Source organism: Ranitomeya variabilis, chromosome 5 (assembly GCF_051348905.1).
Source record: "Ranitomeya variabilis isolate aRanVar5 chromosome 5, aRanVar5.hap1, whole genome shotgun sequence".
NCBI classification, from domain to species: Eukaryota; Metazoa; Chordata; class Amphibia; order Anura; family Dendrobatidae; genus Ranitomeya; species Ranitomeya variabilis.
In genome coordinates, this window is record NC_135236.1 from 544,357,361 (window position 1) to 544,379,397 (window position 22,037).

The window sequence follows — 22,037 nt, forward strand, 5'->3', positions numbered from 1 at the left end:
TTATGGATTGGAGGTATTCAAAAGTCCAAATCATTTTAGCTTAAGAGGAAGTGGAACAGCATGCCAACAAATTATCTCTCGGAGCTTACCTTAATCCTTCCTCAGCTGGAGAATTCCACTTCAGGGATATTGGGTATGGTACCAGGTCAGTGATGGAAAACTCTCTAACTTTAAACGCTGGCGACAGAATAGCACACTGCAAAGTAAAAAAAATATATATAGATTTTTTTAGAATACTACTTGGTGGGTGGGAGTAAAAACTGATCGCAGATGGCTACAACAGACCGTTTATATCTAATAATAATTACATATGTTTCATGACTTATTCCAAGGTGATCTGATAACCCCCAGCCAGACAAGCTGAGACAGCACTATTCGCAGGTGATGTATTCGGCGGCCGGTCACTCACCTGTAAAGCACAGCCTCGGGCTACCGCCTCGTCAGCGTTCAGTGTAGTGCTGACTTCTTTACCAAAGAATCGGTTTATTCGCTCCTTGACGGCTGGGATTCGGGTGGCACCACCAACTATTTCAACAGCATAAATGTCTTCTTTCTTCAGTTCTGCACAAGGCAAGGAAAACAAAAAATGCAATCTCTACAAAAGTCTATTGAAAGGCAGGATGCAAAGATACAGATTAGTATAACAGGTCAGGATACCACATTCAATGCTGACTGACTACATGAGAAGTGGAAATCAGCTCCTCAGATGAGCGTCAGATGTCAGTTGCTTTTTCCCCCCTTTGAAAACAGCAGGAAAAATCCACTGAAATTCAGTGTTACGGAAAATTTAGAATCCACTCAGATTTGTGACCATGGTTACTTCAATGGGTCCTGGGAGAAAATTCTACTTACCACTTACCATAAGTGAATATACAGATGAAACAGAAGGAGCTCACATCTGTGTTTGTGTAAGGGAATATATTTACTTGCCTTGTCTGTTTTATCACAGGAGTAAGTGTTTCTGCCGAGTCACCAGTCAGTTGAGTTCATCATAACTCAAACCAATGACATAAGCCCAGGGACTGCCGGATCTCCTAGGTCACTGACTTGATTTATGAGGAGCTCAAAAGGCTAAAGACATGGCAGAAACACTCCCTCCTGTGATGAAACAGGCAACAAAATGCATTATCTGTGAAACTAGTAGCTGTGGGCCCCTGCTGTTTCAACACTATACTCACTTAAAATAAGCGATTCATGCTTCCCTCCAGCTGTGTAAAAACCTAAAAGTGGATCTGTTCTCAAATTTCAAAACATGCTCTGCATAATTAAGAAAGAAATTTTCAGCCCAATGAAGCCGGTGTACTCAAGGTCAGAAAGGTTATAGAATCCTGAAATGTAAATGATCATTTAATGTGCCCACATGGTCTCATGAGATCCCTCACTTACAAAGTGCAGTCAGTCTCCACCCATCCAACCAGCAGCTTATACTTAGTGTGAGGGACCTCAGCAACAGGGAGGAGATGCCAACCAAGCTAAAAATGGGCAGATCTGTTAACCTTTCATAATAAGCATTATACAGCCATTCGGACATGGCTTTTCAAAGTATAAAGTATCAGATCCTCTTTAAAGCGAGCAATGGACTGATTGATTCTCCAATGACAAGATGTGTCAGATCTTTAAGATCAGGCACTTGCAAAGCAGGAGACATGCATAAATAGAGGATTTGCAGAATACAAACAATTTTCCCAATAATAAAAACAAATATCCATGTGTTACATATTTCTGCATAGCCTCACACATGCTGACCAGGAAAATAGGGACGCAAGTTTTAAGATTGCATCAATTCCCAAAAATGACAGAGAAAAGCTTTATTGCATTAACAAGCAATGGAGCATGAAACCTTTAGAGCGGTCTTCCACTACTAGGATAACCCCTTCTTAAACTAAATGTTCATCCCCGATAAACTCTTCTTCCGTGCCGTTCCTGCAGTATTGGCACTTGCTTGCCCCGGGGCTGTGATGCGGTGGAATGACACGTGATGCCTGGCGCCCAATCAGCGCTGGCATCACTGTCTTCGCCTTTGTACGAACTGAGCATGAAAAGGAAGCCAGGGCAGCAGTTCTTCTCAGACTTCCTCTTATGTTCAGTTTGTCCGAAGGTGGAGACAGCGAAGCCAGCGCTGACTGGGCGCCAGGCATCACGTGTCATTCCACCACATCCCTGCCCCAGGACCGTGAGTGCCGATACCGGAGGTGTGTATAGGCTTTATTATTTTATCAGGGCCAAACAATTAGTTTACGAAAAGGTTGACCTTAGTAGCCGACAACCTCTTTAACTTAATTCATTACAAATAAAAGCAATTTTGTTCTATAGCTTTAGGGATCCAGGTTACTTACTGGCTTGTTCTAGGACACTGCGGAGTGGAGCCTCAACTCGAGATAAAAGACTATCACACATTTCTTCAAAGTGACCCCTTAAATAGAAGGTGAAAAAGGGTTGAAGTATGAAAGCAAATTACAACAGACTCCAAAATAGTACAATGGAGCCATAAACTAAAAGGAAAGGGTCTGCAGAACAAGCTGTTATCACCGGTATCGGTTACCAATCCAGCATGTTAGGGGATTATTATGGCAAAAGACAAAGGGAAGTGACCGGTAGAGCAAGTTGGATTTTCTCGATCCATTATATATTTTAAAGAACATAAACAAGATGCCCAGATGAGCCTCCTTGTGTTGACGACATGAGAGCTATTTGTACCAAGTGTATGGGCACCTAGATGTTACTTGTATGACCACCACAGGAGGCGAGATGGTCAGTAACTCTCACTGGAGCTGCCGACAATCTTAAGAATAATACGTCATTTCTATCCCTAGCTTAAAAATACTCAACAAAAGAGTAACTTAAAATCAACTAAAGTGCACAACATTACCTGTTCATGGATCCAGAGACATCAATATCATTCATAAAACATTCAATATTCAGCGGCAGCTCGGAAGCATTCGCACTCATCAGCTTTTTGAGTTTCTCGCACTCCTGGGCGAGCCGCAGTAAAGGCCTTATCTTAGACTTTATATCCAGCTTGTATTTCTTGCCAAACTCTTCACAGAAATAATTAACCAAAACATCATCAAATTTCCTTCCACCCACAACTGGATCAAAGGCAGTGGCTAGAACCTAAGGAACAGGAAAACAGCAGAAATTCATGGCTATCCTTCTGTAATTAAAGAAAGTTTCTGCCTTCACTTTGAATAATATATAACCCATTAAAATTAGAACTAAATGGCTTGATCTTTGCCTCTTAAGCTTAGCAATGTCTCCTGGTGTACCACAAATCACAATCAAGTGGCAAGTAAACTATAAAGTGTAGAAGAAAAATATTACTTCAACCATACAAAAGGGAATCAGTCACAGGTTGTTGCTGCGTCGTCTAAGAGCAGCATAATGTAGGAAAAGAGACCCCGATTCTAATGACATTATGTAGTTTATTGGGTGCAGCAGTTTGGACACAGATTTTACATGTAGCAGAGCTCAAGACAGCTCGCCCTGCCCACAACACAGTTGTGTGTACATTTTCTATTGACAGTGAGCTCTTTATCACAGGAGGCGGCGGTCGGACCAGGGCTCACGTGAGCTGTAGTCCTGGCAGAGCTATAATCTCCTGCTAAAAAAAACAAAAAACAATTGTATGGAAACAGCAGCACACAGCCAATTGAGTGACACATTCCTGAAATCTGCGTCTCAGCACCAAACTCAAGGTGTCCTTCTGCAGACTTCAAGGCACATTTGTTCTGCACGTTCAGGCTTACAAATTAATGTAAAACTGCAAAGGTTAAAAAAAAACACAAGTATATATATAGTTTTTTTTTTTAACTGCAGATATGTATGCTACAGCTATTTAATGGCTACATGGCTTTTACAGGAAAACAAGAGACACAAAGCTAACTGACCATGGTAGGATGTAATCACCTGCTACAGAGAAGGAAAAATAGATAAATGATATATAAGAGGCGTTTACACACGCAGAGGGATGGAGCTTACTTTGAGTTTCCCTTTGTTAAAAGCAGAGACAGACACTTGATACGCAGAGTGCCCCATGTCCACAAACACTACAATCCTTGGCTTCTCCTCTGGGGCAGGCAGATCTTGCTTATAAATTCCATAGGCAAGAGCAACTAAATAAACAGAAAAAAACAAACAATAAAATATGCAGTACATCATTACAGATATCGGAGATAGTGATTTTTTTTATGCTTATTACCTGCAGTAGTCTCATTAATTAATCGTAGACAGTTGAGCCCTGCGATCTGCGTGGCATCCATTACTGATCTCCTCTCTGCATCAGTGAAGAAGCATGGAACCTGAACCAACAAACAAGCTTTATTAACCATTCTACTCCTGTTGTATTGACCCAGAGTCACAGCTTGGGTTAAGGTGGAGAACTGCAGTCAATTGTTAACTTCTACACCTCATGGCTTGTCTGGTTAGATTTACATTCTGAGCTTTACCAAACAAGCAAGATGCTCACAATCCATACCTGCAACGTCCAAAAGTTGAGGACACAAATCATCAACAAGACAGACACAGAGCTACCTGACCAACCACAAACTATTATAGGGAAAAATAAATAAACATGAGTGTAAATCAAGATTTAACATATATGGGACCCAATATATCAAAGCATAAATGACAGAATTCTGACATATAAAATTTCTACATTTTCAAAGCTTTTAAGAAATTTGAAGCTGCACCTAAATTGACTTGGCATCTTCACGGCAGTTTTTCCCAGTTCTGTCGAAATGAGTGTAGCTAGGGTAGGACAGGGCTACTGTGGGGCACGACTACACAGATGGCTACAAGTCGCCTTCCCAAGATTAAGTTATATTATTCTTCACCTATACACAAAGATCCTGAAACGTTTGGGAATGCAGGGAATTACTTACAGCAACAACACAGTCAACTACTGGTTTCTTTAAGGCGCTCTCTGCAGTTTCTTTAAGTTTGGTCAGCAGCATCCCAGCCACCTGCTCCGTGGTGAAGTTCTTCTCTTCTTCCAAATACATGACCTAGAAGACACGGCACGGAAAAATTAGCCGGTTAGTCACATTTTAACACCATGGATGGAGATGGAAGATTACACCCCTGGATTAAGACTTAAAGGGCAACTAAACCTTAATAAAATGGTGATTTCAGTGGCCTTTAACTACAAGTAGACCACTGGGGGTCTGGGTCCCCATCCCACTCAAGAGGTGCGCATGCACACAGGGTGTGGTACGGATTCTATGGGGTTACAAGCCTATGCTTTCTATTCAATCAGGACCCTGCCATGGATAACCGAAGTACTGATGGCTGGGAGCAGAAGTTCTGTCCTTAAGTGAAGAATGTGGAAGTGATCAAGTCCATGTACAATATCATTCCAGTCAGTGATCCAGTATGTAACATATGACCATTTCTAGGGACTAGTGACACCAAACTGCTCTTTATTTGGGAGAGAACACATATGACCAGGATCTGGAGAACCATCCCCATCTCTCTAGCTCAGAACGTGTTCACGTATGCTTTTCTTCGCTCACCCTTATGCCAGCTGAGCCCGTTGGCAGCTCCACAACATCATAGGCCAGACCAGGCTTCTCCGCCTGCACAAAGGGATCAGTGTAGGCCCGGCCATGAAACCTCTTGAAGCCTTGCAGTGTATTCTTTGCATTGGAAATGACCTGCAGGAAGGAGGAAAAGTTACTCAGCGACTTTACTCCCAAGCCGTCAGCAGAAGGAAGCGTGTGCAGGCGATCATTTGGCAACTATTGCACTTAGTCGGCAGATTTTACTAAATGAAGCCACAAAGGAGAAGCAATGTAGTATAATTACATTTCCTGGAGAAACGGCCCTCATTATCCAGTGCGATGTGAAGGGAGGCAGAGAGGAGCACTGAACGCCACCATGTAGCGTACGTGCAGTACCTACAGGGTCACAAAATTACTTACTTGGCTTTTTGCAGCTGCTCCAATAGATCGGTTTTTAGGACCAAATGAAATACAGGACCTGCAGATAATAAAAGTACCATCAATACATGAGATCCTCGCCAATTTAGGAGGCCAACAACAAGATTTGGATTATGCTTAAAGGCCTCCAAGATACACTAATGGTGGTGACAGAGCGAATGTGTGCCATGTCGTGCGTCATTTCTGTACGTATACACCTACTGCAGGTGGACACTCAGACATTCACTCCCGAAAATGAAGCACCACAGAGCACATGTACAATCTGCCGCCACCATTATAGTCTATGGCCACACTGGCCCATCCTCAATGGAGCCACTGGATAGGGGTGCCTGAGCGCAGTGTGAAAGAACCCTAGTCATCAGCTTTTAGCAGCTTCTACAGAGCAGATTTGTGGAATCACATAACAAGGGTCACTCAGTCCGTGACTTCAATAAACAAAGATAGCATACAAATGAAATCTCAGAGATGAGCTCTTTCAAAATTATGCATCTTGGGTGACTCCCACCTCCTCAAAAAAAAAAAAAAAAAATTTAAATTTGTCCTACCACTTGTATGCCACCAAAGGGCAAAATGAAAACTTTGCAGATCTCTGAAATCTGGTTACAAGTAGGGCTGAGCGATTACATTAGTCGCCTCTCCTTAGCCAGATTCTGGTTTTGGCCAAAATCGTGAAATTGTTATTTGCTCCGTTCTTTAAAGTTGGGTTAATACACCTTGGAAGCAACCAGGGAGTGGGACAGATGAGAGACACTTGTATAAAAGCATTGTGATTTAGCAAGTTTTGCAGCTCAGGACGCTTCCATCTGTAAAGTGAAGAAGGGAAGTGACAGGATGGCTCATCTATAAGCCCAACCAATGTAGGATTCCGTACTGGAGTGCGACTTACAGCAGCAGCTTGATCTTTCAAGCAGTTCATCTTCTCCAGCGTGACCCGGTCTGTATGAAAGTTCAAGCTACTACAGTAACTCCCTGAACATCAGCTGAGTGACCAGCACTGGAGAGATCTAGCACCTGGCTACAGGACATTTCATATTATATGGGACTGATCAAATATCTGATGCTCCAGCTCCACAGTAAAACATACCAAGCCACATTATCCTGTATATAACATCTGATGTTCTGTAGGCTTTGACCAGGCCACTCCAAAATATTTACACGTTTCCCCTTAAGCCACTCGAGTGTCACAACAGCAGTATGCTTTTTGTCATTCTTTTCTAGGAAGGTGAACCTCTGTCCCAGTCTGAAATAACTGACAAACAGGTTTTGCTCAAGAATATCCCTGTATTTTGCACCATCCATCTTCCACTCAACTTGTGCCATTTTCCAATTCCCTGTTGATGAAAAACATCCCCACAGCATGATGCTGCCACCACCATGCTTCACTGTGGGGATGGTGTTCTTGGGGTGAGAAGCAGTGTTGGTTTGGCACCAGTTTACCTAGTTGGACAAAAAATAAAATTTTGGTCTCATTTGACCACAGAACCTTCCTGCATACATATGGGGAGCATTCCATGTCCTTTGGCAAACTCAAACTGATCCTTACAATTTGTGTGAGTAATTAAAGCCTTCTTTCTGCCCACTCTTCCCATAATGGCCACTTATATGGAGTGTACGGCTTACTGTGGTTGTATGGACAGATACTGGAGTATCTGCTTGGGAATTTTGTAGCTCATTCAGGGTTATGTAACTCAGCAGTAATTGTAATAAAACATTATGGAAACTAATATTAGGTTCCTCTGGGTCTCACCTTAATATTGCAGAAAGCAGCAATTGTAAAACCAGCAGGGTAACAAAATAGTGCATCTAAGGCAACTTGAGATTGTGATAGTTTTACGAGGACAAACAGCAACTATATAGTGTTGCTATGCAATTGACGATGAACAGACTGTCGCACAACATCCAAGGAATGTCACAGATGATACAATGGGAATATTACCAGACCGCTTCATACATCATGCAGTTCGTTTCAGAAATAACCCAGCTAGCAGCACTATTTCTGAAATCTATGTAACCAGTGTGACACCACCCACCCACAGTATACAATACACATTTACCATATACCAGTCTACTCCACTTCCTCTGGTGACCTGTAATAAACATCAGGACAGGACCTTGCAGTCTAATTATCTGAAGCTTCACAGATTGCTGAAGTCAGAACTTAGCTACTGATCCAGCAAGCCCCAATGCTGTAGAGGCAAGGTGGTCTTATATAAACAGCAGTGATGCAGCTGGTCCAAACTGTCAGTCAAGCATGAACGTTAACAAAATGGTTCAAGAGTGAAAAACAGTGCTGTGGTACAAATTAAGCCACAATCCAGGCACATGTAGCTTAGGAAATCCATGCCAATGCAAGACCCAGAAGTCCCCAATTGATCCACTGAACTAACCCTGCATGGCTCAATGAGAGCCATATCTTTGGTGAAAAGCTCACCTATGTTACCAATTTTAGATGGCTTGGAGCAAAGCCATTGCAAAACTGATCAACTGTTAGGCAATCCTTGCATGTGTTGCGGCTGTCGAATGGTTGGAAGACATGCACACGTGGGGACTGTAACAAATTTTTCGAGCACGCCGAAGTCATTCGGCTAGCACCTTATCTGTGCATGCTGGCTCATCTCTAACAGTTCTATACAGGCCCGGTCATTTCGTCAGTACCAATTGTGCTTCTCATGTGCATCTGGTGAGGCAGGCATGTAGAATGAATCACTTGGCCACAGGCCACAGGCATTTCTCAGAGCCTTTACATCAAAAGTAAATGTCAGATTAGAAAAACAAAACAAAAACTCAAATCCATGCTCATGAAAATCTGCTGCTTGCTGGCAGCAGATCTCATAAGAAGTAATCTAATAAATGGCTAATGAGCAGAGTAGAAATAAAAAAAATCTAACACTGATCGGAAGGGACGGGATAACCCAACAAGTCAGCTACAATGTCTGTATAGCAGAGCAGCCTTGACACCAGTGTGAACAGTCATGTTCAGAAGGCAAAAACTTCTGCTACAGATTTGGGAACATTGGGCAGTACACAGCATTATTTCAATGAAAATGTGTCCAGCTCGTGGCCAAACGGCCCAGGAGCAGAGCTGGGTTCCACACACTGTCAGGAACTCTGCATTCGTGTCACCTGGAAGACCTAGATGACCACCACTGGTGATCGGAATTACAAGCTCTAATCAAATGTTACAGGTCGTATCAGAATGTAAGACCAAATATTCTCAATACTCCAGTCATTTAGCGGTTTGACTTGGAGTTGTAAAGGTAGATCTGCCCAATTTATCAGGTATACGCCATATCATTGAGTCACGGACCTGTCCCAGATCTGGCTTCTCCTGAATGTGTTGATGCAACTTGCAGAATTGAATATCTAAGGGATAAAAGGCTTATTAGATGACACAATGAGAAACAATTCCTAACTTGTCGAGTGGCAATGTTCCAGCCACATGGTGAATTAGAAAGACACCGAGGTAGGAAATGGCCATCCTCCTAATCCCCTACATATCTTCTGCAGCTTGTATCCATGTATGACGCACTGATCCAAAACACTGGTACCATGTTTCACGTAAGCGCTTAAACAAGGGTGTCTGAATGAGGCCTTAGGGTGTACAGTCAGCAGTTAGGTACTCCTCTGTTAGCCATACAAACATGGCCTCCCGCCCTGGATAACCTGTCCTGCACTACACAGACCAGGCATGGCTTTATATGAGCACTGTCTAATGTAGTCCTTCTCCTGTGGTCCTGCTGCAGGAAATACGAACACTAAGTGGCCGAGTCAGCAAAGGGTTTTCAGGTTTCTGGCGTAGAACATATTATAAAGGCACAGCAATTTTGTGACTTGGCATTTGAAGAAGCTCTTGCTATAATGGGCAGAGCTATGGTGGGACAAAGCATGGTTACACCGTCACCTGTCAAATTCAGCAAAAGCGATGGTGTTTATTAAGCCGTGGTGCAGGCCACTAAAAAAGTGCACAGAAATGAATTTGGTGCGTTGCACTCCAGAGAACCTTTCATTAAGACTAGCGCCAGTCTTAGAAAAGTGGGGTATATACAGTGGGGAAAACATGTATTTGTTACACTGACATTTTGCAAGTTTTCCCACTTACAAAAAAAATATGGAGAGGACTGTAATTTATCATACGTACACTTAAAACTGAAAAACCGAACCAAAAAAAAAAAAAAAAAAAAAATCACATTGTATGATTTTTAAATACCATATATACTCTAGTATAAGCCGACCCGAGTATAAGCCGAGACCCCTAATTTTGCCAGAAAAAAACTGGGAAAACTTAATGACTCGAGTATAAGCCTTGGGTGGAAAATGTAGCAGCTACCGGTAAATGTCAAAAATAAAAACAAATACCAATAAAAGTAAAATTAATTGAGACATCAATAGGTTAAGTGTTTTTCAATATCCATATTGAATCAGGAGCCCCATATAATGCTCCATACAGTTCATGATGGGCCCCATATAATGCTCCATTCAAAATACGCCCCATATAATGCTCCAAGCAGTTTATGATGGGCCCCATAAGATGTTCCATAATAAAATATGCCCCACATAATGCTGCACAAATGTTGATTACGACCCCATAAGATGCACTTGGTATATTCACCTGTCCTCCGTTCCACCGCCGAGCGCCGCTGTGTCTTCCCCGTCCTCCGCACTGACGCTCAGGCAGAGGGCGGCGCACACTAATTGCGTCATCGCGCCCTCTGACCTGAGCGTCACTGCAGAGGACGCAGAAGACACAGCGGCGCCGACGGTGAAACAGGTGAATATAGCACACTGCCCCCGCCATACTCACCTGTTCTGGCGTGGTCCCTGCACGTCCCTGGTTCTCCGATCGCCGGCAGCTGCTTCCTGTGTTGAGCGGTCACATGGTACCGCTCATTACAGTAATGAATATGCGGTTCCATATTCATTACTTTAATGAGCGGTCACATGGTACCGCTCAATACAGGAAGAAGCTGTCAGCGCCCGGAGAACCAGGGACATCCAGGGACCGCACCAGGAGCAGGTGAGTAATATTAGACAGCTGCCCCTCCCCCTCCCCTGCCGACCCTTGGGAATTGACTCGAGTATAAGCCGAGAGGGGCAATTTCAGCCTAAAAAAAAGGGCTGAAATTCTCGGCTTATGTTCGAGTATATACGGTAATTAAATTTCATGACATAAGTATTTGGGCACCTACCAACCAGCAAATTCTGGCTCTCACAGACCTGTTAAGTTCCCTTTAAAGAAAAGCTGTCACTGTGCTAGGCCCATATGAGATATGGCCATCACCTTTCAGGGCTGGTATACAGCATTCTATAATACTGTATATCTACCCCCAACCCGACCTGCAGGAGAAGAAAAATAACTTATTATACTCAGCTGGGGGCGGTCCGGTCCGAGGGGTGTCGCTGGTCTTGGTCTGGCGCCTCCCATCTTCTTGTGATGCTGCCCTCCTGCTTGCTTTGTGTGGATGACGCATCTTCTTGGCATCGCGCTCCTGCGCAGGCTTACTTCTCTGCCCTGTTAAGGGCAGAGCAAAGTACTACACTGCATAGGTGCGGAGAAAGATCAAAGAGCCCCGGTGCACGCAAACTTCACTACTTTGCTCTGCCCTCGACAGGGCAGAGAAGTAAGCCTGCGCAGGAGCGCTGTGCCGAGAAGACTGTGTGTAAATGGAAGAAAGGAGGCATCGTGTGGTAAGGAGGATTCTGAGAAAGTTCAGATATCAGCCCAGGAGGGACCTGGTCAATGACTCGAAGAGAGCTGGGACCATAGTCTCAAACATTACCTTTAGTAACACACTACGCAGTCATGGATTAAAATCCTGCAGGGCATGCAAGGTCCCTCTGCTCACACCAGTACATGTACTGGCCCTTTTGAAGATCACCAATGACCATCTGGATGATCCAGAGGAGGCATACGAGAAGGTTGTGTGGTCAGATAAGACCAAAATAGAACATACTGGTATCAACTCCAATTGCCGTGTTTGGAGGAAGAGGGATGAGTACAACCCCAAGAACACCATCCCAACCATGACGCATGGTGGGGGAAACATACTTTGGGAGTGCTTTTCTGCAAAGGGGACAGGACGACTGCATCGTATTGAAGGGAGGATGGGTGGGGTCATGTATAGAGAGGTTTTGGCCAATAACCTCCTTCCCTCAGCAAGAGCATTGAAGATGGGTCGTGGCTGGATTTTCCAGCATGACAATGACCCAAAACACACAGCCAGGGCAACTAAAGAGTAAGAAGCATTTTGAGGCCCTGGAGTGGCCTAGCCATTCTCCAGGCCTGAACCCAATAAAAAACATTTGGAGGGAGCTGAAACTCAATGTTGCCCAGAGACAGCCATGAAACATCTGGAGAAGATTTGTATGAAGGAGTGAGCTAAAATACCTGCTGCAGAGTGTGCAAACTTGGTCAAGCACTACAGAAAACATCTGACCTCTGTAATTGTAAAGGTTTCTGTACCAAATATGAAGTTCTGTTTTTCTATTGTATCAAATACTTATTTCATGTAATAAAATGCAAATTATGTAAATATCAGACAATGATCTGTTTTTTTATTTTTAGATTTTGTCTCTACGATAAGAGTTACAGACCTCCCCATTCTTTGTAGGTGGGAAAATGTGGTAGGTCACCGAGTATCAAATACTTATTTTCCACACTGTACATGCTGTATGGAGACAGTGACTTGCCTATGTGAAAGGGGCTTAAAGGGAACCCGTCACCCCCAAAATCGAAGGTGAGCTAAGCCCACTGGCATCAGGGGCTTATCTACAGCATTCTGGAATGCTGTAGATAAGCCCCCGATGTAACCTGAAAGATGAGAAAAAGAGGTAAGATTATACTCACCCAGGGGCGGACCCACTGCGGTCTGGGTCAGATGGGTGTCGCGGTCTGGTTCGGGGCCTCCCATCTTCTTACGGTGACGTCCTCTTCTTGTCTTCACGCTGCGACTCCGGCGCAGGCGTACTTTGTCTGCCCTGTTGAGGGCAGAGCAAAGTACTGTAGTGCGCAGGGCCTCTCTGACCTTTCCCGGAGGCCCCGGACCAGACCGCGACACCCATCGGACTCGGACCGCCCCGGGTGAGTATAATCTAACATCTTTTTCTCATCTTTCAGGATACATCGGGGGCTTAACTACAGCATTACAGAATGCTGTAGATAAGCCCCTGATGGCAGTGGGCTTAGCTCACCTTGGATTTTGGGGGTGACAGGTTCCCTTTAAAGCAGTCTGTCAGCAAACAATGACTGTTCAAATTAAGGACAGGCGCTCAGTGCACCCTGGGCGTGACCAAACATCTAGGTGCACCTTCCTACCTGTTTTCCATCTCCACCCCTCTCTAGCTCTATAAGTGTCAGAGCTGTCAAATGAGGTGGTGGTGCGTCCTCCAGATAGTCCCTAAGGCTTCTATGAGCGAAGTGCAAGGGCTGTATCAATACTACATTACTCAGAGGGTATAATATTCCTGTGCGACTGTACAATATGGGCTACAAGGCTGACATCCCAATACTGAGGTGTTGCTTCAAATCCCACAAATTTTGGTCAGCATTGCCAATGCATTTGAGTGCAACTACATGCTATTTCGATCCTTGAGACATTTTAGAAAAGTATCTGCTTGTTACCTTGTATCATATGCAAAGCACTGACACTTTGATTTGCTCGGACAGCCGGTATAGGACATGTAAACAGCCTGCTGCTTTGATCCTTAGTCTTATTTATAATGCACAGGCACTTTATTTGCTGGGATACCATACAGAGGACAAGTAACCATATAGTAGCTAGATTGTCTATCAGTATGTGTGATTGAGGTGTATTGGTAAGGTAAATCTATGATATAAATGTACTCCAATCTTTGAGGTGTTCATTTTTGTACTGTGCTTACAATATATGTTTCTGTTGATTATTGGAATAGGAGGAATTTACACTTTACCTACTCTTGTCACATGGTGATCTAAATATATATTGATTCTTCTTGATATCCCTTGATCTTTTAAAACCCATAATTAGGGTCATATAGGGATTCAAAAGGGACAGCCATTGAGTAGGGGGCGCCATTTGTTGTATCATACAGGGTGACAACCTCTGCAGTAAGGTAGACACAGAAGAACAGTGCTACCTAGGGTACATTAGGGTTGTAGGATTATTTAGAATTGATCGATATGCTTTAAAATAGAAAAACAGAACAAACATATCTAAAATAAAATAATTGAGATTAAGGATTTTTTTTATGGGATTTGATACTTTATGACCATGGAAATAATACACAATTTTCTATTATGTTCGTGATCTGCCAGCTGAGGAGACTCGCCAATTGTCCATCCTAACGAGGCGAGGAAATCAATTGCCCTCCATTGAAAGAATGATTTCCATCCAGGAATTTATTCCTAAAAATTAAGATACTTGCCCTTGAAAAACTTGTATTTCAAGAGAGACACCCCGTTCTTTTTTTTTCCCCAAATTTGAAGTGTGGGCACAATAGTTGGACTCCCAAGGAATTGCTCCTCAAACCATGACATGGCCAAGACTAGTACTGTCCAAAATAACTAAATTTGGCAACTCCTAAACTTAGTACATACCCCTTAAAGCTTTAGGGTTAAAGGGAAGGGAAGATGCCACCAGTTTTCTTGTAGTTTATTTGTGAAATTAAGCTTAAAATAGTAATAAAAATGTATTATTGCAATGTTTGCAAACATTTCTATTTTATATATTTTCTTACAAATTATATATATTTACCACTAGGGAGAGCATTTACTGTTTTAGACCTCAAGCAGCTATAGTGAGACATCCCAGCTTTACTGTTAGCTGGAAAATTGGGGCAGTAAATAGTGACATCACCATTTCCCTCCCCGTTTAGTATCCCTGGGGCAGAATGAAAAGTAGCATCACAGGGCAGCGCCATTTTGTGTGTGACTGCCCTGTGTTCTGCTATCATCAGCAGTTACTGTCTCTTTCTCTCTCCCATCAGTCTCTCTCACCCAGACTACATGTATCTCACCCCCTCCACAATGCCTGGCCATTCACTGCAGACCTGTAGCTCCTTATTTTACTGAGGGATTAATCACAGCTCCTGCTGGGTTAATGCTGATTGTACACTGTTCCTCCTTGACGTCTTTGCTGTCACTGATACTCTGCCCAGACTTTTCTCCTGCATTTTACTCCTGTCAATCTAGGATCTGCTCTGCTGGAAGCAGTAATGGTTCTGCTAGCAGATCCAAGGGCTCCATGAATATGGCAGCAGAACACTCCCACTACTGTGAATTGTGCTGCCCACAGAGGCGTGCCCAGTTCACAGCAGTGACAGCTCCATTATAATAGATAGGGTCTGTTATCTCCTATGACCATGGAGTGCCATATTATGACACTAAGTGTCATGCTGCTACTGTGAAAGAAAGATGTCAGCCCCCAGTGCCTTATTTAAACTCCTATAACACACAAAATGTTTTAAATGCAATCAAAACTTGGTTATAACAGCATGTTATGCTACATTACATTGATTTATTAAATGATCTACAAACGCGGTACCTTCCCTTTCAAGCTCAAAGCTCTCTGTGGAAGCCAAGGATACAGCTAGAGACTAGGGTGTCGGCCATGGAAGGATATATACCCAGAGGAAGGGGACACATCCTTGTTCTGAAGCTAGGGGTTGCACGTGTGTTGGGTCTTTCTTCTGAACAACATGTACACACGACTGATGTTTTTGCTTCCTTGTATTGAGAGTTGGGTACCTCCTGGACTCCACCCGTGAATAGGATAGCTATCTCCTTGGACTTTACTGGAACATCGTTTTGCAGGACACTCAGGCCTGTCCCACACGTCCAGATAATTCCGGTACCGGAGTTATCCGTGTCCGTGTGCTCACGTGGCACATCAGTGTGGCACACGTGCGGCAGCCGTGTGCCGACTGGGTACCACACGGACCGTGCAGGAGACAGCGCTAGAGATAAGCGCTGTCCCCTGCATCTGGTGCTGAAGCCGCCATTCATTTCTTCTCTCCAGCAGCGTTCGCTGGAGAGAAGATATGAAAAATCTTTTTTTTTTTTTTTGAGTTTAAAATAAAGATTCCTGTCACCACCCCCCTCCCCCGCTGGAAATAAAATACTCACCCGGCTCCCTCGCTGCTTCCTCTCAGCGCCGCAGCTTCTTCCTGTATGAGCGGTCACGTGGTACCGCTCATTACAGTGATGAATATGCGGCCCCACCCCTATGGGAGGTGGAGCCACATATTCATCACTGTAATAAGCGGCACCACGTGACCACTCATACAGGAGAAGCTGCGGCGCTGAGAGGACGCATCAAGGGAGCCGGGTGAGTATTTTATTTCCAGCGGGCGGGCGCACAGGGGGTGGGAGGGGGGGTGGTGACAGGGATCTTTATTTTAAACACACACAAAAAAAATGATTTTTATTATCTTCTCTCCAGCGAATGCTGCTGGAGAGAAGAAATGAATGGCGGCTTCAGCACCACGCTGGGGGGACAGCGCTTACTGTAGCGCTGTCTCCTGCACGGCACACGGACTACACACGGACAGCATCCGTGTGCGGTATGTGTTTTACACGGACCCATTGACTTTAAATGGGTCCGTGTGATCCGTGCGCTCCCACGAACACTGAAAACAGGCTGACGTGCAGAGACACATTGATTTTAATGTGTCTATGTGTGTCAGTGTCTCCGGTACGTGAGAAAACTGACACCTCACGTACCGGGGCCACTGACATGCGAAACCGGCTTCACTTGGGTCTGAGAATAGGGTTGGGTGGGATTATAGAGGGCTTAGCTTATGGTGAAAAGTGTGAACAATTTTTTTTTTTTTAAGGTGCAAGTAAACTGCTTGCCATGCCACGAGTGCCGTGAATGTCTGTACTTGGTTTGAGCGGTCACTTTGTGCAGACAGAGTCCCTTTAAAACAAGATCCAATCAGCTTGTTATACAGTTGATCAGCAGCCATGACACTGCCAGGTTGGGCAAGCAGGGGTTGTCCAACATGGAGGTAGCCTGCTGGGTGTGACATATGTGGGCTCCATATAGGTGAGATGCACAGAAATTCCCTGCAGCTAAGGTACAGTGGACACAGAGGGACAGGGTAAACAGGTTTGAAGCAAATTGCACCAAATTTTTCTAATGTTACAATAAACACGGATTGGCTTTGATTCTGGGGTCCTTTTTCTGCCTTTATAATTGTGAGATAACCACTAGATGGCAGCAGAATCACTGTCATCCAAACAGAAGCTTACCAAAGAGTAAATAAATTTAAAATCAATTTATTGAAGAAAACATAATAAAAATAGATATATATATATATATATATATATATATATATATATATATATATATATATATATATATATATATATATAAAAAACTACAGTATATCCTCCATACAGTACCTCATGGGATGAGCATGGGAAGCACAATGTAAATACGATCCGCATCAAAAAATGGGTATGGATATATCTTTATATTATATTAAGAGCTTCTGCCCACATATGCAAAAAAATGGACCTATAAATCTCTAGGTGCAGAGCGCATCCATGTATAGTAGTAACAACAATATCAGGTTCCAAATACATAAGCAGACTGAAATTATCATACCTATCTGCTCCCCATATGCCTATAATGACCACCAGTGATACATGGCATGACGAAAAGAAAGGTATATTAAAGTGCTCACCAGATCAAGAGATAGATAGTGTGCGTCCTCCCACGCTTCCTCCCAGCGCCCCGACGCGCGTTTCGCCCTGGCTTCTTCCCGGAAGAAGCCAGGGCGAAACGCGCGTCGGGGCGCTGGGAGGAAGCGTGGGAGGACGCACACTATCTATCTCTTGATCTGGTGAGCACTTTAATATACCTTTCTTTTCGTCATGCCATGTATCACTGGTGGTCATTATAGGCATATGGGGAGCAGATAGGTATGATAATTTCAGTCTGCTTATGTATTTGGAACCTGATATTGTTGTTACTACTATACATGGATGCGCTCTGCACCTAGAGATTTATAGGTCCATTTTTTTGCATATGTGGGCAGAAGCTCTTAATATAATATAAAGATATATCCATACCCATTTTTTGATGCGGATCGTATTTACATTGTGCTTCCCATGCTCATCCCATGAGGTACTGTCTGGAGGATATACTGTAGTTATATATATATATATATATATATATATATATATATATATATCTATTTTTATTATGTTTTCTTCAATAAATTGATTTTAAATTTATTTACTCTTTGGTAAGCTTTTATAATTGTGACATGTAAACTTTATTTGGTAGTTTATTATGAAGGTAAATATATATGGCGTTTTTAGGTTTTTCTACTTCCGCTATATTCTGGGAGATGTACACTTTCTGTCTCTGACACTTTGTGAGCACTTGTATTTTTGAGGACTGAGTTGACATCTACAATTGTACCATTGAAAAGGAGATAGGTTTTTTTTATTGCTTTTAATTCCACTTGTTAGGAGGCAGATGACAAACTAATTCTGGCATTCTCCCCTACAGCAATCACTGAGAACAAACATTAAAACTGGGGTTGTTATGAAGGTGGTGACACAAATTAGGCAATTTTCTTAACATAATATAGAAACTTAGGAGTAAAAAGTGAGATTATCATTACTATTATTTTTTACTTAATATCCTCCTATGGGGCATGAACGTAAATGAGCTTGAGCCTTCATATGATACACAATAATACTTACGTATTGCAGTGTATAAAATACTTCCTCTGGCTGGGGCAAACAGGAGGAATAAGGCAGACATGGGGGCATACGGTAGTTAGGGGGTCCACTGCCGAGACAATGGGTCAGTACCCCAGAGAATTCCCTTCCTCTCTACAACCCCTAAATGCCATTAGCAGTATTTGAGGGGATTGGTATTGCCACCGATCCTACAGATTTAGGAGGAGTTCAGATGTCTACACCAGTCGGGGGTCCCCACAGCTGACTGCGATGGTACATAGTATCCACTAAATGTGCAAAACCATAGTCCAGGTCATTGATTCTATACCGGACCAACTAATCAGATGGGGCGCAGGGGGCTCCCAACAGGTAGGAGCTTCAGAGGGCTCAGGGCACAGCCCTCATGGACTACAATTGTCAAAGTCACTAGACCGGGGTCCTGCAAATCTTTATCCCTGATACACACCCAAGAACCACGATTTACGGTATACATTCATCATGGACCATTAATGTACCAGCATCCATGGCGGATAAACTATACATGTCACTGAGCCAGGGTTGAAGGGGTTTTCAACTAATTGGGCAACCATTTCTTAATTGTCTGAGCTCTCCAAGTAATATATACTCCGCTCCTGCATCGCTCCATCAATGTCGGCATAAGGTCTCCCGGCAGTCTCAGGATTTCCTTATATCACGTGAGCACTGGGAGAACGGGTGCAGACATTGCTGGAACGGTGCTTGAGGAGAGTACAAGATTTTCTTTTATGTGGCGGACTCTCATGTAAGTAGGAGTTCTCCAAATTAATATATTAAATATCACATTTTTTTTTTAAAACTAAGGTATTAGGATCTAAATTGTTAAAAAAAATACAATTATGTAGAGCCTAGTTCTTCCCGTACCTAAGAGTTTGTGAGGCCACAAAGACGTGTTCCCACTCTACTACAGAGTCATGGGAATGAGAACTTTCAGAGAGCGAAGAGCGATCTCTGGTCTGGGCTCAATCCAAGAACGTGCTCTCCAGTTCGCTCCAGTTATCACGGTCAGCCCATCCAGAAAGCCATTGGGGCTCCTGCCCGGGATAAGATAGATGTTCTCTACTGTGGGCCAGTGTGCACAGCACAGCTTAGAGGGAACTTAGCCGATTCCTGCTGCCCCAACTATGGACAGCAGCATTCAGAACCCTTCAGCGTTTAATCAGACATGGTTTCAGGAACAACGCGTGTGCGCGTGGGGGGGGGACCCTTCAGTGTAGCAAACACTTAACTGATTAGGCAAAACTTTAGCTTCTTTTTATGCATTTATTCATTTTTTTAAAGCATCCCTATCAGTTGCTGAAGACTATAGAAAGTCTTGTTCTTGCTACCCTCGTCAGCCACAAATTACATATGCCTTTGGTGAACATACTAACTTAATATGCCCAGGATCTGTCTATTCTCATGCTCTATAATTTCCCACTCACTACCTTTGATTGGGCAGTTTCTCTTCAATAACATTGTGCCAGAACTATAGGAGCTGGAACTTCCTTACCCTCACTTCCCAGCATGCAGTGCACCTTAAAACACATTTATTAATTCTATATAATTTTTTTTATTGAACTATATACCAGATTTTTTGGATTATAAGATGCACTTTACACCCAAAATTTTGGGGAAAAAAAAAATAAATATCGGGGTGCGTCTTAGTGTACGAATGTAGATTACTGGCTGCGGTGGAGCGAAGTAATCTGCCGCAGTCGGTAACCTACAAAAAAAAAAAAAAAATTGCAACGTGTTAACATAGCTGTAGTGTGGGAATACAACCCCTGCCCCACACTGCCAGTATTGGTCAGTCCCGACATGGTGTAGGCACAGGATATTCCACGGTGATCTGCCATCGGATGGCGCTCCGTCACTGCCGCCCAGTCATAGTAATGGCCTCCTCAGTCCCCACAACCCTCTTCCAAGTCTAAAAAACTCTCTGGACAATGGTTTCCACCAACTGAGGGAACATTTGCAGAAGAAAAAAAAAAAGTAGATGAATCCCATAAGCTAAAGTTCTCTAGGATAAACCCCTCCAGCTCCTCCAAGAGCCGCACTGTGCTTCCGTCACTGCGGACACACCGATGAGGGCTGATGTTGTAGGGTAAGTTGTAGCTTCGAGGAACGCCATTCAAAAAAGCAGAAGAAAAAACAACAACAATTCAGCTATTTGGGGGCTTTGTGTCTTCACAGTGTTTATTGTGCAGCAGTACGGCCCAGGAAGGCGTCTCCAGGTCAGGAAGATTATAGCAGCAGACATACAGTAGCTTTTATTCCTCTTTATTAGGGGGGGGGGGGGGATTTTTTCTTGCTTTATTTGTTGATTTGAACCTAATAGCTGCCCATTATGGTATATAGCGAAAATGAGGGTCTCCGTATGAAGCCCAGAGCCCCCAGGACTCCGGACACCCCATGGTCTCACCACCAGGGTTTGGGGGGGCAATGTGCAGAATTAAATGCAGGACTGTAGGCCCCCGATGATCAGACACTGTGATTGGTCAGGAGCGGTTCCTCGGGGGCGGTCCCCGCTGTCACACACTGACCATTCTGGCACAATGAGGCCCAGCAGCAGACGTCCTGTCCCTCCCGGTACCGGGCAGCAGGACGAGGACGGCTCTAGAACGGGGACATGGCGGCGCCCACAGCGGGGAGAGGCGCGGACATGTGCGGCTGGCGGGCAGCATGGCGGCGCCGGCTATACTCACGGAGTGCTGCGGTCGCTGTACTCATTCGCCACAGTCTCGATTCCTCCAGCTCGGGCTACCGCTACGTAGCAGCTCTGAAAGCCCAGATCGATGCCTACCACCGACATGACTGCAGCCCGACACCCTGGCAGCGCACAGCACGGGGGATGCGGAGACGGCCGCACTACACTCCACCGCGGGAGATGAATGGAGCTCTGGAAGATCTCGAAAGATCTCGCTGTCAAAGGAGGAGTAAAGGAAAGAACAGCGCCGGCAGATATCGCGATACGTGCTACGTCATAACCTCGCTCTAACCTGACCAATGGGCTCCTCCCTGCGCCTTAGCTGGACCAATGAGCGTCTCATAAAGTCGTGACGTCACTGGAATGAGCGGGAGGCGCCTAGTGACTAAGCTCCCTCCTCACGCTTTGATTTTCCTTTGAAGGGGAAGGGGCGGAGCTTCCTCGGAGACGCCGCCGATGTGTGCGTCATGCGCACGTTGATGCAGTTGCTACGGATACTGCAGGGATGTGGGAGTAGCCCCGCCTTCCGAGGCCGTGACGTAACTATGGCTAGAAATAAGCTCTGGGCTAGTGATGGGGATGTTTCCGAGAGTGCTGTAAATCTGCATAATTTATGCTAATAAATGCTAATTGCAGCAGGCTGAGGAGAGCCGCAGCAGTGTGCGCAGGTATAGGCACTTAACCCCTTGTAAGCACAGCTCTG

The 22,037-nt window shown here is 44.2% G+C and overlaps 1 protein-coding gene across 1 annotated transcript in view; it reads right to left on the reverse strand.

The window, feature by feature from the left end:
• HSPA4 (heat shock protein family A (Hsp70) member 4) overlaps window positions 1-21,643 on the reverse strand; it is a 36,778-nt gene extending 15,135 nt beyond the window's left edge. Inside the window, exons 1-10 of the mRNA XM_077265850.1 lie at window positions 21,333-21,643; window positions 5,919-5,976; window positions 5,511-5,651; window positions 4,881-5,003; window positions 4,199-4,298; window positions 3,979-4,112; window positions 2,870-3,114; window positions 2,337-2,413; window positions 410-561; window positions 90-196 (exon numbers count right to left, since the gene is read on the reverse strand). Of these exons, the coding sequence (XP_077121965.1) occupies window positions 90-196; window positions 410-561; window positions 2,337-2,413; window positions 2,870-3,114; window positions 3,979-4,112; window positions 4,199-4,298; window positions 4,881-5,003; window positions 5,511-5,651; window positions 5,919-5,976; window positions 21,333-21,439 (1,244 nt within the window). The 5' untranslated portion in view covers window positions 21,440-21,643. The remainder of the gene's footprint in view (window positions 1-89; window positions 197-409; window positions 562-2,336; window positions 2,414-2,869; window positions 3,115-3,978; window positions 4,113-4,198; window positions 4,299-4,880; window positions 5,004-5,510; window positions 5,652-5,918; window positions 5,977-21,332) is intronic.
• Window positions 21,644-22,037: the final 394 nt, after the last annotated feature.